General features: G+C 43.9%; 1 protein-coding gene across 2 annotated transcripts in view; it reads right to left on the bottom strand.

The window, feature by feature from the left end:
• Positions 1 to 19641, bottom strand: part of CACNA2D3 (calcium voltage-gated channel auxiliary subunit alpha2delta 3) — an 895877-nt gene that overhangs the window by 244694 nt on the left and 631542 nt on the right. For both annotated transcript variants that reach the window (XM_049640724.1, XM_049640725.1), the window contains exons 14-16: positions 11486 to 11557; positions 10159 to 10239; positions 474 to 548 (exon numbers count right to left, since the gene is read on the bottom strand). In XM_049640724.1, coding sequence (XP_049496681.1) covers positions 474 to 548; positions 10159 to 10239; positions 11486 to 11557 — 228 coding nt within the window. The remainder of the gene's footprint in view (positions 1 to 473; positions 549 to 10158; positions 10240 to 11485; positions 11558 to 19641) is intronic.

The raw sequence follows: 19641 nt of genomic DNA, 5'->3' as shown, positions 1-19641 counted from the left end.
ATTTATTTATATGTAAAAGAATGATCATAAATATATTTATCCCACATTACTAATGTATTATGCGTCAAAAAAAACTAGTTATGGGGCGCCTGGGTGGCGCAGTCGGTTAAGCGTCCGACTTCAGCCAGGTCACGATCTCGCGGTCCATGAGTTCGAGCCCTGCGTCAGGCTCTGGGCTGATGGCTCGGAGCCTGGAGCCTGTTTCCGATTCTGTGTCTCCCTCTCTCTCTGCCCCTCCCCCGTTCATGCTCTGTCTCTCTCTGTCCCAAAAATAAATAAAAAATGTTGAAAAAAAAATTAAAAAAAACAAAAAAAAAAAAACTAGTTATAACCTATTAAAACAACCTTTAGGAGACCGTGCTATAAGTTAAACTTTTAAAGTAAACACCACTGCAAAGTGTCATCACTGTAGAACTGAAGAAAATCTTTTAAAATCATAAGAGGAGAAACACAGAAATAGGTACTTCTCTTACCAGTGGTCTGAGTTCTGGATGCGTCAGGATATATCCATTATTTGTGATCGCAAAGGCATAACCGTGAATCCCTAACTGTAAGAAGTGAGAAAGAAACCTTCATTAGCTGGCTCCCTGGTGAATTCACAAAGCATAAAGCAGCCCGGCATTTAGTAATTTACAGCTTAAACTTGGCATTCATAACCCTTATCAGCACAATATTTCATTAAAATGAATGCAAGGCGCTGATCCTTGACATTTGGTAGAAATGAAGACCTGTCACAGGATAAGCTCAGCAAATAGCACAATTTAAAATGTCATATCCTCATGTTGGCATCCAAAGGCCTTACTTTGATTTATTTAAAACAAAAATAACTCCTTTTTTTTTTTTTTTTTGTACAGAAAGTAGCTGATGTTTCTGGTAGGACCCTCTGTCGAAGCAAACAGAGTTTTATCAGCCTGGGCGTCTTCCGCCTCTTGATAAGGAAAGGAAAGAGGAGGCCCCATCTGATGCACATCTCGACTTGCTACAAGTCAACACCCATGGGGCCACCTCGAGCATGCCCCGAGGGAGTCCTCTTCCATAAATCTTCAGGGAGAAAGTGTCCCCACCAGCCTATCCAGGAGCCTGCCAACTCCTTTTACATCCTTTCGTCTTTAAGTTTCGAGGCTGCCAAGCTTTTCCATGCATGCTTCCATCGACACAAAGCCTGGGTAATTTTCTATGCAGAGCCTCACTTAATTTATGTTTTCTGACCAAATGGGACTATGAGAAATAGTTTGAGAGCAATGAAATGTTTTATTAGCTTTAAAAAGTATGTAATCAAATTTAACACTGCACTTATTTAAATAATAATCCCAGCTTTTTGACAATATTCCTATTACACAGTTGACTGCACCCATTGGCTACAATAAATTTACCTACAAATCATTCATGTATTAAAATGGCCCCTGGCATAAAACCCATACTGATCTCTCTCTCTGAAGAAAGAAAACGTAGCCCACTTTTGCCAGAGCAGTGAAAGGAGAGAGGAAAAAATATCCTCTATTTTTTTTTTCCGACAAGTTATTTCATAGTTCTGAGCACTCATTGTTACCTTTCTTTCAAATTCTCTGCCGCTCACATTCTTGAATATGATACTATTAAACGATCCAGACAACACAGTTTACAAACCAGGAATGACCCTGTCTGCTTGTTAGCTTAACGTCAAGGTGATGTGGAATTAACTTCAGAGAATTTAACACCGACAATTAAAAGTTTCCCTTGCATTACATAAAGCAAATATGCACGTGGTAGTCAAGGGCAACAGACATTTTCTCCTGGAGTTACCTTGCACAGCAAGTCTTAATAAGATTCTACAAGACTTTAATGATAAAGTATATTTCATTATGCTGTGAAAGATAAACCAGAGATTTCCTACCCTTTGAGATGTATATTGTCCCTTTCATCTTGTCTCTTGGAAAAATGTCAGACACAGTCAACACTGCATTAATTACCATTATTATGTCTCAGTGTAATACAGACTGAAGGGGTCAAAAAGGACTCAGAGAGTTTGACTTTTTCCATTTAAAGGCAAAAGTGGTATTTGATGGGAAATTCAAATTCAAAATTCGACCAAACAAGTGGTATTTTATAGTCCACTAATACATTCAGTGCCTTTTAACGTACGTTACTTTAGTTCTCGGTTTGCTTGTAAGAGGTGATACTCAGAAGAAGGCAGAACTCCTTGTATGTGCTCTCTTAACGCTCTTTACTTTTCTCGGATAGTATTAATCAAAATTACAATAATTATTTGTGAGGCTGATCGTAAGGAATCAAGACATCCGTCAAGCAAGACCTTTGATTCTTTAACGCCTGCCTCCCTACCTGAATACAGGTTCCATGACGGCCAAGGTCAAACCATGTGGCCAAACTGGTGGTTGGGATGGAGGAATGAGGAGCAGGGAAAGGAGAAAGAGGAAAAGGAGAAAGCGGGAAACAATGAAGGGAACTGACTGGAGCACAGATCACACAGAGCCGACCTTCTCATCCAGGGCCCTCCCCCATCAACCATCTGCTCTCTCTGCCTCCTCCTTGCCCGTGGGTGCCCACTTACCGGAATCTGCCTTTGTGGTGCCCATGCCTCCCACCAAGATGCCACCAGAACAGAACTCCCTTCTCTACCGTAGCCAGTGGCCTCCCGACTGCTGGCCTGCCCTAGAGAAAGCTCTCTTGAATCTTCCCAGTTGTAGGACCTGACCACACTCCCTCCCGACACTCTGTATTCCTCGCCCCATATACCCAGCTATCCTCCTTTTCATAGGATCCTCATCCTCTGTCCACCCTCAAGCACTCTTTTCCCCACAAGTTTCCAACCCCAGTACCCCTTGTCTGCTTTAGCTCTCTCCCCACTGGCAGATCCAAGTGTCCAACTGTGTGTTGGGCATCTCTACCTGGACATCCCCCAAGTACCTCGGAGTCACCCAGCCCAACACGGTGTTCTTTTCTGCTCCTCTCTGTGGGGGCACCACCCATCCACCTGGACTCCTAAGTTAGAAACTGGAGCATCAGCCTTAGACTTCTTTATTTCTTTCATCCCCAACTTCTTGATCCAAGTAATCACTAATTTTTCTTGTAGAAATTACTCATATTCAGGGCTGCTTCCCTACCCCACCATCCATGTAGGTTTAATGTGACAGACTTCCACAATGGTCCTAACTGTTCTTCCTGCCTCAAACAGAGGTCCCAACAAAGCCATGCTCCAGACTGCTCAAAGTCAAAAGTAACACCGACCCTGTAGCTCCCCTGTGTAAAACCCACTAAGGACTTCTTGGGGCCGGGCCCCTACCTAAGTACCCATCTCTACCTCCTTCTACTCATTGCCTCTTAGGGCGCATGGCACTGACAGTTTTCTCTTCCACCCACACCTTTGCTCGTACATGCCAGCTGTCCAGAGCACCTGTCCTTCCCATCTCCCCCAGCTAATGCTCACCCATGCTGTAAGCCCAGCATCAGGATCATGTCCTATAAGAAGTCTCTCCTGACTCTCCCTATTGTACCCTCCTTTCCATACCATGTTTCCATAAACCCTGAGAATCTTCCCATTACTTCCTTCATCCTAATGCATGAATATGGGACACCAGCTTTTTCTGCCTCTCAGCCCCTAGCTGGTTCTTTCTCTCCTCTGCCTTGTTCTAAAGGCAGTCCCCCGACCCCCATTATGATGGGCCCTTTGTGGGGATGGACCATCTCACTCATCCTGGACTTCTACAGCCCCTAGCATAACATCTGGCACATGGCAGGTGCTCGAGTTGAGGTTCACATGTATTTAAGACATTTAGCGCTTTACCGAAACATCTAGTTCATCTTTAAAGTTTGAACTAAAGTAGATAATAAAAATGAGCCGAAAAGGGGAAGCTGATGTGCCATGGCAGGTGCAGTTCAGTCCTTTGCAAGTCTGTACCTGAGAAAGTCTTCCTGACATTCAGAAACTATCTGGTGAAAATCCTTCTCAGGTGGGTGGCATGTGGCTATAACCTAATGGAGATGTAAGAAAAGAAATCCTAGGTAAGCCTCGAAACACATTCTGTGGATAAACTTCTCAGAAAACCAAAAGCTTATAGTTAAGACAATGTCCAAGCTTTGTTGCTGGCCACGCATCAGTATCCCGATGAAATCTCTAGTTTTTGTCTCCTCTGAAATAGAACTAGTCTTCCGGTCCGCTCTCATGTGCAGTCCCAGAGAGTAGCAGGAACAAGTCAGACACAAGGCCTTCCAGTACGTGGGGCTGCCAAAGGGCCCTCGTCCTGAAACATGCTCTCCTGGAGGCCAGGAGCCTCGTGGTTCAGCACCCCAGGGAGCGAGGTGCTTCCCTTCCAAGAGCACAGACTTTGGGCTAATGAAGTGAACCCAATTATAAAATGGCTCATTATGTTAACAGAGGCTGTGGTGTCTGGAAGTTATTGCTGGGGTGTCTGGAATTCTTAATAAAAATTACAGGAAGTCTGATTGCTTGTGGGAAAATCTATGAAGCTAAGGGAAAAGAAAGAATTCTATCTTCTGGGAAAACCCCAAGAGCCAAGAGCTGACTCATCTTTACAAGGTGTTAATCAGGAGGAAAAGGTGTGAGCCACACTCTGCTCCCTGGAGCTCTCCTCTCTTGGATGAGAGAAGCCTGTTCGGCTGTGGCTGTCCCTGGCTGACGTACCTCCTTTTCCCAAGGCTCTTTGTGGGAACCAGAGAAGGGACAACCTAGGTTAAGGCATGTCGTACCTGTGTCTCCCATTCCCAGGGGTCAGGCTGGGAAATAGGAGTGAAATAGAAGTACCTGTATTTCAGGCCCTGTGGTTAATGTTCTGCAGCTGATCTTCCTCTAATCTATTGTTCTATTTCATTTCATTTATCTTTAATTAGCTGAGTTACGTTGAGAAAGTTATTGTAAGTATCCTCAACTAACAATGGGGCCAAGTGGTACCCACTTCAGGGAACCATAGTAAGGATTCAATGGGAATAGTGCATATAAAGCCCTTTCACCATACCAAACACAGTAAAAGGCTCAATGAATGTTTTATTGTCTTATTTTATTCCAACTATTATATTATTTTTAGTATTTTAACTATCATTTCAACTACTGCTATTATTACTGCCCTTTATTGTTCCTAATGGTTTTAGGGCAATGTGGCTAAAATCATGGCTTGCTAGCTGTGAGACTTGGCAAACTACTTAAGCTTTATGTGCCTCAGTTTCTTTAGCTATAAAAGGGGGGTAATGGCAAGGTCTACCTATTAGAAGGGAGATGATGCTATAAAGAGCTCAGCACATTGCCTGGTAGAGGAAACTGTGAGGAGAAATTGAGGCACAGGGTCATCATTATTACCTATTATGTTCATACTGTCTTGATTGTTGGGCATCTATCAAGCAGTGGCCCTGTACTTGAGTTTCTACATCTTCTCATATGAAATAAGAGATGTCAGGGGGCACCTGGGTGGCTTAGTCAGTTAAGCATCTGACTTCGGCTCAGGTCACGATCTCACGGTTTTGTGAGTTTGAGCCCTGTGTCAGGCTCTGCACTGGCAGCATGAAGCCTGCTTGGGATCCTGTCTCTCTCCCTTTCTCTGTCCCACTCCCACTCATGCTTTTTCTGTCTGTCTCAAAGTAAATACATAAACCTTAAAAAATAAAAAAAAAAGAGGTGTAAGAAATGTTTGCAAACATTCTGTAAAGGTGGGATGCCCTTCCTTAAACACTGAGCCATAAATTCTGGGCATCTGGGTTTTGGGGTTTCAATAAAAGTAAGGTCCACTATCTTTCAGCGCCTCAAATCCCTCCCTCATTCCTGTGGCTTTCTGTCTCTGGGGGAGCTACACAGTTTTCAACACTTGATTATGTGGGTTTCGATCAACCAGCTGTCCTATCATGCCTCTGGAAACCTAACTCCAACCATAAAAACTTTGGTGGTGGATGAAGCTGGTCGTCAGTGGCCCAGGGTGGCAGGAGGACAAAGGGCCTTTGTCATCTCAGTAAAGCCAAGCAGGAGTGTTCTTTTGCTAAGGAGGTCCCCTTTTGTGAGCCTGAACACCTGATTTTAGCTCAGAGTTCATTTCCTCTTGTTATGAAGGTGACTTTTTTTTTTTTTTTAACGTTTATTTATTTTTGAGACAGAGAGAGACAGAGCATGAACGGGGGAGGGGCAGAGAGAGAGGGAGACACAGAATCGGAAGCAGGCTCCAGGCTCTGAGCCATCAGCCCAGAGCCCGACGCGGGGCTCGAACTCACAGACTGTGAGATCGTGACCTGAGCCGAAGTCGGACGCTTAACCAACTGAGCCACCCAGGCGCCCCTGAAGGTGACTTTCTAATTTTATGAGCTAAATGGCATCAGCATATGGGAACAGACATGACTTCCTTGTTCAAAGAAGTTTCCTCTTCTAGGAATGGAGCAGGTGCCAAGGACAAGACAGGAAGTGCTGGAAAGAGTCAGACCCTCCAGTCTGGGAGAGCACAGGACATGGGCTTATGCATGGTAGCCATGGTGCTGGTGTCCATGCTGAGAGGAACCCAGAAGGCAGGAGTGAGGCAGGGGCGTCCATCGTCCCAGGCTGAAAAATCCCCATGGTCCTCACTCCTCAGCTGCCTGTCATCTTCCCATGCACGATTTTGCTTTCTTAAAAACAAAACAAAACCCAGAGTGTGGGTTATTTATTTTATGTGGCATGTAGAGCTGGTATGCAACTTACTAGGCCAGGATCACTAGTGAGAGCCAGCCCTTTCAAAATTTCTTCCATCATTCCAATTTATCAAAGAGAGTTGCCACTTAGTATATCTTTAACACTTGCCTTTCATACTACCTTAAAAGAGAAAGAACAGATCTCAAGTTCAGAACCCTATATTATCAAGCAATCATTTAATACTATTTTTTAATTAAAAAATTTTTATAACATTTATTCATTTTTGAGGGACAGAGAGAGACAGAGCACAGGCAGAGGAGGGGTAGAGAGAGGAGACACAGAATCCGAAGGAGGTTCCAGGCTCTGAGCTGTCAGCACAGAGCCCAATGTGGGGCTCGAGCCCAAGAACCATGAGATCATGACCTGAGCCAAAGTCAGACACTCAACCGATTGAGCCACCCAGGGGCCCCTATTTTTTTTTTTTTACAATTCTTTAATATTGGCCAATGACACTTTGTTCTTTGCAAATGGTTAAATGGTATTTCCCTTTACAATTTACTTAAGTGAGGAAAGTTTTGAGTTGATGTACAAATGGACTGTTATGTAAATAATGGTGTAGATGGTATATGAACAAGGCAACAAATCATGAAGTATTACATGAATGGCTTAGATCTGCCCGAAGCGCATGGGTCTAGGAGTGACACAGACCTGGTTCAAATCACACTCACCACTTCCTGCTCAGGTGGCCCGAGCTCTGTGAACAGAAGCCCTATGAACACGAGTTTCCTTATGAGAAGAATGGATACAACAGCACTGCACTCATCTGAGGGGCATCTGGTGCCACGATGTGGGTAATGCACTTTGGACAGTGCTGAGTACTTGGCAAATGTTATCTGCTAATATTATACCATGAGACTCTCTGCCTGGTACCACAAATGGTGTTTTAAACAGCCATTTTATGCATATCTCACTTTGCATCCAACCCTCTGAGAGATGACATGATCATTTTGGCTGCAGTCATCTGCTCAGCTGATTTTCTGGGACAAGAGTTTACTGCGATGCCTGGTGACTGGCTGAGCCATTGGCTTGCTCTTATCCTGACCCTCTGTCAAAAGGTAAGGCTGTCCTTGTTGTCAACTGCCTACAGCACATGACCTCGTATCATAAACTTTTCCTCAGGTCTTTTAAAATTCTTGGAAAACCCCACTGTTAAAAGTGGCAGAGGATCCCAGAGTATGCTCAGCTCGTCATTCAGTTAAACCATCATTTTGTTGGCATTCCATTTTAGCAAAGGTCCAATGGATGTGAAGCCCATAGTTGCTTGAACCTGGCACGGAAAAGATATGAACAGCACTATGCTGGCAGCATCCCACATGAAACAGGGCCAGGAGGCCAGGAGTCATTCCCATCACCTTGACCACTGTGTTACCATTGTTCCCAGTTAACAATAATGGTCAATGCTTCACGCAAGTCTATGAACAGGTTGTATTGTTATCACTGGACAGAAGAACTAAGGATTTGAGAGACATGTCCACCCAGAACTCCTCAGGGATGGTGCTGGGACCCCAGTGTATCTGCCTCCAGAGCACTAACCACTGCCTTCCTCCTACTGAGGTCCAAGAAGATCTCTGGGCCCCTCACAAGTGTGGCTAGGCTAGGAATGGACCCTAGTGAGAAGCTCAGCATGTCAGAAGAAGGTGGTAAGGAAGGGGGCCTGTTAGCCAGTTAGCAATCTCAGACTCCTGGCCCAAAGGAGCTTGCCTCCCTCCATACTGGGGCAAAGGGAGCTCTTGTCAATCTACGAGTGGGCCAAAGTAGAGACAGGCAAGCCAGTCTGCTTGGTGCTGGGGAAGAGGGGACGGGTGTGGTTTCCATCCTCGTGCAGTTAGGGGAACTGTGTCAGTCCAAGGGACGCCTCTCAGGACTGGGGGTGGGGCCGTTCTCTGTCCCCTCCTGCACTCCCACACCTGTGCACACACCGAGATAGCTCTTGGGCAGTTCCAAACGCATGGCTGTGGTGGGGCTTGAGGGGACTTTCGTCTCAGCACCTTTACATTTGCTTCTCTGTAGAACTGCCGCCAGAGAACAAGTGAGCATTTTCTATATGGGGTTTAAGGACTGTCTGGGCCATCTTTTTCAAAGGTCATGTCAGTCCCTGGCTCACTTGTGTATCAGAAAAATATAATGATCACATCTCAACTTACGACTTCACACGTGACTGTTCAGGCTGGGGTCAGAGGAACTCATTAAGAAAATCAGCAAGTCCACTTAATGAAAAAGTACCCGTGTTGCTCAGTACCCATGCAGGAGGTTTAAGGACAGGGCAATGCCACTTGATAGTGGCAAGCAAAGGCTGAATTAGGAAAACACATTAGGAAGTGGGGTGTGGAGCCTGGCTGTATCGGAAACCAGGCCCCTGGTAGGTCTATTGCTCTGATTTCACTAACGTGCTGATTTAACCACAGCAATATACCTGGAGCAGCCAGGGAACATAAGCAACAGTTGGTGTCATCCTCAGGGACCCCGAGATGGCTACTGCCACTAGTCACCTTCTTGGTGACTGCCCGCCCTCTGCAATCAGCCCAGGTGGCAGTGCAGTCCACCAGCTTTGGGTGGGTGCTTGTGCCGTGCTGGCCTGCCCCAGACACAGCAGACTCTGGTTTGCAGATGGCTGGGAGGTCACTCTGGATAGAGCTGGGAGGCCTGTCATGGAGACAGGGGTAGGTCTAGCTGAGGGTGGCACTGTGATGGCCCATGAGAGGCCCTCTGTTCCCAAATGTAGAAGCACTAAGTAAACTGAAGAAATAGTGCCTGTAATAGAGTGCTGGGAAGTGCAGTGTGGGCCGGACAAAGGGGCAAGCATGGCCCGCACCCTCATCCCAATGCAGGGCTGGCCTCTCATGTGGAGTGGAGTTCTGGCATTTCCACCCCAATCCTGAGTCCCTTCCATCTGAGCTCCTTCTCCACTGCCCATGCCTTACAATGCTCTTATGCTGGTCTGCACTCCCAAAGCAGTGGCTCACCAAGGTTTGCTGTGTCCTCTTTGCTCCAAAATTACCTACTCCACTCCCTTAGTTACCCCCAGAGTCAAGAAAAAGAAACTTATAATTTTCTTAGTGCCATGGATTTTAATTTAGCATTAAGAGCATTAATTTGCATGTACACCATCGCCTTCCAGGATAGAGGGTATGCATACGCAAAAGCGTCAGAGACCATTCTCCTTTGTGCCCCATTGGGTTCCTGCTAAGAAGTAACATATTTTAGAGGGGTCTCAGATTAGGGTGAGTTAGAACTGGTTTAGAGGACCATCAGAGATGTAGGACCCGTGTAGACCCATATAAACATATAGACTTCCATGGACCCACACAAACCTGGGTAGCATGTGTAGACCTAATCAGATCTGCGTGAACTGTTACTGTTCTTACCAAAAAAAAAAAAAAAAAAAGCCTACCAGAAAGAGAGTAGAGGGGCCTCTTATTTCATGTTTCATTACCACTATGGCAGGTTGTGAAATTATCTTGGACACTTGGCCCTTGACTATGAATTAGGTGATGCATTACCTTGTATTTGGGGATGGTCTTCAGAAGCTCTTTCACTGGGACATCTGTGCCAACCACACCCAGAAGAATGCCCTTTGATCTCTGTTGGAAAGCAAACATTAAGCAATAACAACAATAGTAAGTTACTTTGGTAGAAGGAATAGAACCTAGTGAGAAGCCACACACCATAGATCACTGTCTAGTACCTTCTGTAAGCTTCTAGAAATCAAGGATTAACCCAGATCTCTACAAGGCCCCTCTTCTACCCCACCCCCCCACTCCATATTGCTAGACAAGAATGGTAGCTTCTCAGGCCAAACACTCATTACCATACTTCTCAATACACGCCTATACCAGGATGCCCTAATAGCCATCTCTTCTCGCTCCTGAAAATTCAAAATTAATGTGAAGTAGCACAAAAGTTTCAGCAACTAAGGACTGTGACCATTAACCAGTTTATTTTAGGGGAGGTTTCTACAGGAAAGACTTAGCATGTTAACCGCTTTCTCAATTTACACTGCCATCTGGTGCCCAGAGGAAAGAGATAATAACCCTCACATTTGTAGCTGTGTATTGGCACCAAGGACCAAGGTGAAGGAACAGGCCCCCAGGACGGGTCCTCGTTTCCAAAGTCAGTGTGATGCATTGAAACTGTCCAGGTCAGAAAGACCTTCTGGAAGAAGAGACACATTGCTACTGTCTATTCTTTCTCCCCAGTTCAAGTCCACCTGGAACCTCAGAATTTGACCCTTTCTAGAAATAGGGTGTCATTGCTCTGAGGTGAAATCATCCTGGATTTAGGATGAGCCCTGTATCCAGTGACTGGTGTCCTTATAAGAGGACAGAGAGACCCACGAGAGGAGGAGGTCACATGGAGATGTAGGCAGAACTTCCACAAGCAAAGGAATATCCAGGCGCTGGAAGGATCTTCCTTTAGAGCCTTCCAAGGAAACGTTGTCCTAGCGACGCCTTGTTTGGGGGCTTCTAGAATCCAGAATGATGAGAATAAATTTCTATTGTTATAAGCCACCCATTTGTGGCCCTCTGTTACCACAGCCCAAGGAAACCAACACGAGGCTGGTCACTATAAATCGGGGAGGGGTCATTCGATTCTCTCTGGGTTTTTCCTTCCTCTGGTCATTGTTCACTTAACTTCGGGAAAAGTGTTGCATCCTATAACATGACACCTGCCGGAATTCCTCTCATCTATTCTTGATTAAAAGTGAGGACAAATGATATATCCCCTATCCTTAACACAAATAAAGAAAGGTCACCAGGGCTTGAGTCAGAGGGTATCTGAGATAGCAACCCTCTTAGCATCAAGCAGGAGCACAGCCGCTGTACTCACGGTTTCGTTCTGCTTACTAAACACAGGCATGGCGACCGTGGTCATCAGGACGAGGCCCTGATCATCGGCAAGCTAGGTGGAGAGAAAAGCCAGTTACCTGGGAATGATCTGGAAACCACAGATGGCTGGAGGCCACGGCCCTCGACCGTCTCATCCTTTCCTGACCAGGGGCCACTGGGAATGGACCAGTGCCCACTCAAGCCAGTAGCCTAGAAGAGAATGTAACATCTCTCTACTCTGACTCAGAGATAAGGATCCCAGTCCATGGCTGCAGAAACAAAGTCAGTCGCCATCGATCAGTCCAGATATCTATTACCGTATTCAGCCATTTGGGTTCAAATAAAGCCTTGTTTGGATCATAGTGATTCATTTCATTTTATTACCACAGATTGATTTTATTCTTTTATACTGCAGACGTTTATGTGCAATATGTGCAATATGAATGCTTCTCCTTAATCTGAAAATTGAGGATCAGAAAACACGAGCATAAGGGTTTTATGAGTTGCCCCTGCTGGAAACAATGGAATCTGGAATCATTTATTCCCCCCAAGGTAGCCAAGTCAAGGCCCTTTGGTAGCTCTACACATCTCTGTGTACCAGTCCCAGACAGAAAACAAAACAAAACCAAAACACAAAAATAACTTGATCATCTGATCTCTCAAATCACTGCTAAGAGGCTAACATTTCTCCTGAAATAACAACCCTTGAAATACGGCAAACGATACACTTCTGTGACCATCTGAAGTGCATACAAATGATTGAGACCCACCGTCACATCTGCTTTTCACATCATGTTGGGAGGCAGGCAGAAACCCTGACCCTGCCTTAATAACAGATGGGGAAACAGAGTCCTGGAACACAGTAGGCATTGGTCCAAAACGACCCTGGTTTTAATTCTCAGCTTTGAACCTTTATTAACTGTATTTGTTAAGCCTCCATGTCCTCATATGAAATAATGCCAATTATTCCCCAGCATTGTTGCCATGATGATAAAATGTGAAACTTCCCAGCATTGTACCTGGCATAAGGACATGCTCGAAGGATGCTGGTTTCTTTTCCCTGTCTGAAGGTCACATGGCTAGTAAGTAGCAGAGTCTAAAGTGAGATCAAGGCATGTGACAGTTCTGACAGGGACCAAAATTAGGATGGAAAAGTCTGGTGGGAGAAAGATCCCTTCTGGTTTCGCAGTCCATTCTAGCCTCAAATGAAGCAATCTGTGAACGAGAATCCACTATCTTCAGTTTACGGTGCTTTCTGATGTGTACTTCTCCACAGCTTAGTTCCGTAGAAAAATCAGGTATTATTCCCTCAATCTTCTTGGGAAGAGGCATTTTATGGAGAAGATTCTAAAATCTAGGGGTTCCCATGGACTGAGGTCTCCATGGACTGGCTGGCCTTTGGAGAAAAGGTCATTAAACTCAATACATCTTCCACCAGTCTTGTTCTTCCAATAGATTCCTTGAGCTATAGGGTCTCAGTACTTGCAGTGTGGTTCACAGAATATCAGCAGAATTAGTGTCTTAGAAATGAATAATCCTGAGCCCCACTCCAGACCCTCTGAATCTGAATCCTTATTTTGATAATTGGTATCCACATGAAAATTCAAGGAGCATTATTATAGGGCAATCCTTTTTACCATCAATACTCATGATAGCCAAAGAGAAGCCTGTAGGAGTAGAGAAGAGCTCCTAACAGAGACATATGGGGCCATGTTCTGGGTTTACATCTCCAAGGTGGGACCTGTATTCCTCCATTGCGAGATGAGGCAAGAATCTCATGTTCACTCAAGGACTAGGAATTCCTGGCGTGATGGTTAATTTTATGTGTCAACTTGGCTAGTCCACAGTGCCCATTGTTTTGGTCAAACACCAGTCTAAATGTTGCCATGAATACATTTTTTAGATGCGATTAAGCAAACTCTGATAAAGCAGATTACCCTTCATTCTGTGGGTATGTCTCATCCATCAGGTCAAGATCTTAGGAGAAAAAACAAGTCCCTCATGTAAGGAAGAATTCTGCTTGCCTACTACCTTCTGATGCAAGACTGCACCAGCCCCTCCTGCCAGAATCTCCAGCCTGCCAACCATCCTACAGATTTCAGATATGCCAGCCCCCACTATCGTGCAAGGAAATTCCTTACAATAAATCTCTCCCCCCCATACAGATGATATATATCCTACATATAGAAAAAATAACTATCTATCTATCTATCTATCTATCTATCTATCTCCTATGGTTCTATTTCTCTGGAGACCCCTGACTGATACACATGGTAATCATGTAATCTATTATTTGGGGCAGCCTAATTTGGGTGTGAGAATAAGAAAACAAACTTACTACTATATCATAATATTATTAACTAAATAATATTGACCATGAGATGGTAATGACAGTTTGTGAAAACATGGTTCCAACATCTTGCTAAAAATACTTAAAGTATCTACGACCACCACTGGGGGTATGGAAGGCCATTTTCAAAGGCAGAACCAACACACTATAAACATCTCTCTTCGAATCAGAGATCTCCCATATTCCTCCTCCTTGATTAATCCTTAATGCTATACAGAAAACTGATTTGAGCTGATCCATAACCCTGGGCAACTTCCACTTTGCAATTCAAATCAAAATTTCAAGTGATGCCAACATGTATCATGGATGAAATCAAAACACACCATTGACAATAATGAGAAATGAAGCTTTTTCCTGCAACCAGTAAAAATCAGCTATAAATCACTGGTAATTGTTCTGGCACAAATACAAGATCGTGGGAAACTAACTTCAAAATATTAAGTCAGAATACAGTATCAGCGTCACTCAGAGGCTAATTCTAAAAGTAATTACGGCCTGTCATTACCTTAAAAAAAATCCCCATAATGTTGCATGTGAAAAACCATTCATTTTTTTTAACCAAACCCTGGTAAACAAAGGAAATGCAGTGATCTCAGTCTAGCCACTATCTGTGAGCATATGTACTCTCTCCCCGGTGTAGTTATGGCCCAGATTTGGACTGGCTTGGCCAGAACCCTAAACTGTAGTCTACTTGATGTATATAGCTCACTAGTGTGGCCATAAAGGCTGGCGGGGCCTGAAAATATCACATGCATGACACTAAGATGTTCCTCTGCACCCACCAGCTCCATCTCTCCAGTCTCCACAGATCTGGGGTCTGCGAATCTTAAACTGTCATGGAGAAGAAAGTTAATTTGTGCTGTGAGCACTTTATGATTGAAAGGTATTCTATAGTCCTGCCATAGGAAATAGCAGCCATTGGCAAACGCTTTTTGTCCAGACCACCAAGCAGGAGTTATGCAGCCAGCCACAGCCAGACACCCTCTGTCCCCACACACTAGGGGGTCCTTGCTTTTCTGTGGCCCCCTAACCTGTAGTGGCTGCTGAGGCAAGAGCTGCTTATGATTCATACACATGGCTTCCAAGAAAAATGCAGATGTAGAGTCAACATTCATTTTCCAAAGGGTAGGAACGGGAGAGAGAGGTCACCATGGTCCATCTGGGAAAAATCCCATTAACTCAAGTCCAAGTGGGAATCCTAAAATGAACTCCCATTCAATTACATTTGCCCAGGCTTTGAACGGGCCTCTGAAAAGCTTGGTTTTGGTGCTCTGTTGTATAATAAGTGTATATTATTCCATATCCTTCATTTCCTATGCTACATAATGGGGACCGTTCTGGTATCAAAGGAAATGATGAATAATAATACCGAACATCTGGTTTATAAAACACAAACTTGCTCAACAGATTGACTGCTTCCTGTCAGCTTCCCAAGTTAATCATACATGTGGGCTCATATGAATATGCATTTGGATTCATGTGTGAGGTACATGTAGTGATGCCAGTCTTCTACGACTAATGCTTGATTAGTTTCCCACCAGTGGCACTAGCTGGCAGTGCAGACAAGTCTTGGGTATGGCCCCAGATAGAATAACCACCAGAGTTCTGGTCTATTGCTGTTGCTGCTGGTCTACTCATTGATTCCCTTGATAAACATTCCTTGAACATTGGCTTATGGGCCAAGTTCCATGCCATGTGCTGGAAGATACCTAGGCATGAGATAGAGGTCTTACTCTCCAGGGACCCTAAGTCTTCCAGAAGAGACAGAAAAGCAATGGGACAGTGGGAGAAGAGCTGGCTGAGGTGGCCACACTGGGTCTCACTGCATGAGCAGAGAAGCTATCTTCTTCAGGACTAGCCTGGACTGAAGTAAAAATGTCCAGCATTTACTGATGTCTGTCAGGGTTTATGTGACAGATTCAGAATGCTTCCTGAAATTCAGTTTAACAAAACCAGGCACAAATCCCTGCTACATAGCAGTTTCATCCAGTTGCTTTGTAAGAATATGTATCAGTGGAAAAATGAAGGGGGAGACATTTTTCAAAACTGCCCAGTACTTTTTTTTTCTTTTTTTCCCCTCAAATACTACTCCCTTTCTTTAGAGAAGTCCTCTACATCCCTTCATCAACAAGGTTCTCTTGGCAACTAATGTCTCCCATCCCACATGTCACTGGGCATGGAACCGAGGCTGAGCCAACCAGGATACTACACACACACACACACACCCCTCCCAGGCCACCTGGTTTTTTTTTTCCTCCAACATGGAGCTAATAGGAGAAACTCTCTACTTCCCTTCGTGGATAGTTATAAGAATGTAAGACTGACAACCATGTCCTTTCCCCATAGAGAAGGGACTGAGAAAATAAAGAAATAAAGTCAACCTAGAGACAGGAGGAGAGGTGTGTGTGTGTGTGTGTGTGTGTGTGTGTGTGTGTGTGTGATGGGGGAGAAGGAGAGGCAGAGAGGGAGAGGGAGCAAGGAAGAGGGACAAGGAGAGAGGGAACCAGTCCCTGGATGCCTTCATCCCTAAGCTCAACCCCATTCATGCTATTTTCCATTACTGGGGTCCCTGGGGCAATGTTTTGTTTTTGCCCAAGTGAGTATGCATTGGATTTGTAACTCTAATAACAGAAGAATCCTGACTTGCACAAGTGCCAATATTGACTAGAGAAAAACCTAGGTAGCTACAGATACTCAGTGAAGTGGTCCCAAGTACCTTGTACAACCCACACAGGGAGACATTGCAGAAGCCGAAAGGGCCAAAGGAAAGATAGTCCCAATATGATGAGTGGCTATGTGTCCTTTCCACAAGGGAGGAAATTTAGGTATCCCTAAAGTACCCAAATACTGAATGGCAATAGGCAGTAATGGGTAGCCATCTGGGGAAATGATGACTCTTTATGATGGTATAAAAACTACTGTCATTGGGATTTTGTGTAAAACTTTCATAACAAATAGACGTTTGCCTGCTTTGAGAAAAGAGCCTGCGTGAGAAGTTGCAGAACCAGAGTCTGCTTTGACAGAGTTGCAAGAACCCACTGAGAAAGAGGACAGGAAGGGAGGCAGGTTGCAGGCACTGCTGGGCCCTGGCAGGGCCCTTTCCACTGGGACAAGTTGTGGCTCCAGGGATGTCTGGGCATCCATTTGAAAGACACCGTTACGCTGTCTTCTTCATGTCTCCACTCATAGGAAGTTTGCCAGGATCAGTGGCAGGACTCTGAGTCCCCTGCAGCTAGAGATCCCTGAGGGTGAGTGCCAAGCCCTAGAGGAAGGAGGAGACCTGGACATTGGGCCCTAGAAGGCATTTGAACAAGTGAAGGGCAGTCCTCAAATGGGCTGCCAGGTGGTTTTCAAGCACAGCCTCCTGACATAGCTGCTCAGCCCTGAAGGCTTGGGCTCAAAGAGAAGTTGGTGCAGAAATGGGGAGCTCAGCTCAGGAAAAGAATGGCTCTAAGCCAAGAACAAAAGCCAACTCATCAACTCTTCTCAAAGATTATATTTCTTCTATACTTTGCCCTTCTTATGTTTGTGTTTTTCTTTTTCATTAAAGCCAATCAACATATTGACTATGTTAATGGAGTACCTGATATAAACGTATACCCTAATAATAGACATTTTATCTATGTGTACATAATTTGTGAGTACACAGCTGCATTTCTGCTGTGTCTTCCTTCCAACACCTGGGATGAACACCAACTTGCACTCCATGAAGGGACACTGCCACCATCTAGTGGCAGTCCGGGTGAATTACAGGCACAACGTCCTGGGAGATGAGCCATTTCCAGAGGGTAGTCTTTCAATAAAAATGTATTTAAAAGGCAGGCAATGTCACTTAGTTCCCCACCCAGTGGAAGCAAAGATAGCCTGTCTCAACTCATGGTTCTGTTAATAAACTCCACCTTGACAGGGAAAAAAATAGTACCAAGGTGGAAAAACAAAGCTTTGTACATCTTTAAATAGAAGATGAAACATTTTAAAAGACAAACTATTGATTCTTTAAGGTGCATAGGATCTGATAATGTGTCAAGGGAGTGAAGGAAGGGGGAGGTCTTCTCTCTCCTCTCTCCATGAGCTTAAGTTTACCAATGACCTAGGAATCCCCAAGGGCCACTCTTTCAGTAGCACATGATGGGGGGCAATGGGAACAAGATGGGAACAGACGGCAGCTATGTCCTCAGTTTTTACACTCCATAGCAAGGGGAAGGTAGATAGTAGAAAACCACCAGAAAAACACTTTGTACAAATTAGTGAGAGCACCAGGGAGGGAATCGGGGAAACACAGATCCAGAAAAGGATATGTGAGCAGAATATGTGGCCATGTAGAGACCCTCCACAGAAACAAATCCCTGGGCCTTCCTTTTTATTCCAAGACCAAAAAGTCCTCTATACCTACCCTTTCAATGCCTGCCTATGGCCCCTTCCCCAATTCTCCCACTCCTTCCCTCATCCCAGCATCCCTTATCTCTAATATTGAACTGAGATTGGGAGAAAAAAATCTAGTATGAGCCACACTCAATGATGGGTCTTAACTACTGTCCTGGATACACACCTCCTGCTGGAGATGCAGACACTTTACAGAGGAAGAACGAGTGAAACCCACTGAAACATGAAAACTAAACCCTATTGGTGCATCTTATGCCTGAAAAGGGTGCACGGTATCAGCATTACCTGTTTGGCTGATGTTAACATCATCTGACTCCGTGAATGTTACTCTTATTTAGATTTCCACAGCTGTTAGTTATAGTCATTAAATTTACTGGCTGTTTCAATAGTGACCAGTTTTAAATGAGAGGCTTTACACATGTATACATATTTAAAAATACAATTGCTCAATAATCTAAAATGCCATTTTGAAATGAGAAGAGAAAGAAAGAATAGCTTGTTTCTGTGATAAAGCCAAGATTTCTAAATCACCTTGCTGTACCTATGTATCTTTGATCTTTTTTTCTGTAAATATCTTCTTTGTATGGTTGAAAATTTTAATAAAAGGAACATTCCCAAGAATTTTCATATACATAAAGCATTTTATAAATAAAACCACTCAACAGCATGTTTGCAATGAATATTAGTGCCTTAAAATAATAATAATAACAATAGTAATAATCCTATTCAAACAAATCTTTTTTATAAAGATCAAAATACTCCATTAAACAAACCATGGTAACACTGACATGAAAATCCTATGAGAATAAAGTTTTTATATTCTGGGTTAAACATATTATGCTTGATTATAAGTATTTTAGATGTTCTTTATAGTAAAAGGTTTACAAAAAGCAGGCATTACTATTTTTAATTGAAGGAATGGTTCTTTCAATGTAAGCGATATGAACTGTCTGCCTTTTATGATACTATGCATGTGAACTGCTTCCTTTTTAAAATCTAGACAATTTTAAGAACACCAATCATTGTTTAGATTCTCATTTTGCACTGGCATCTTTCAACATTTTTGTAAGATGCCTGAATCCTAAATAACATAAGGCATTAAAAAAGTAGCAGTGGAAAATAAAAAGAAATAAGAGTAAGTCAATCTTCCAAGTCACATTTCCCCTTGCTTTGCATTCGATTGTCTTGGTAAAGTGCAGTCACTCAGTCCTCAAGAATGCTCCACCAATGACATTTTCCTTTTAGCTGAGACATTTCTGCTTCTTACTGAATCATTATTCCTTGCATCTGAGATTTGGAGACCCTGAGTTCTTATGAGATTTATTGCACTTTAAGTTGTCTCAATACAAAAGTCAACAGATTTCCCTCTTTAAACTTTGCATCTTGTATGAACTCAATTGTTGAATTTGTTTGTCTTCTCTTTA

Source organism: Panthera uncia, chromosome A2 (genome assembly GCF_023721935.1).
Source record: "Panthera uncia isolate 11264 chromosome A2, Puncia_PCG_1.0, whole genome shotgun sequence".
Lineage (NCBI taxonomy): Eukaryota > Metazoa > Chordata > Mammalia > Carnivora > Felidae > Panthera > Panthera uncia.
Note: the sequence above shows the minus strand (reverse complement) of the source record. Positions and strands in the feature narration are given on the sequence as shown.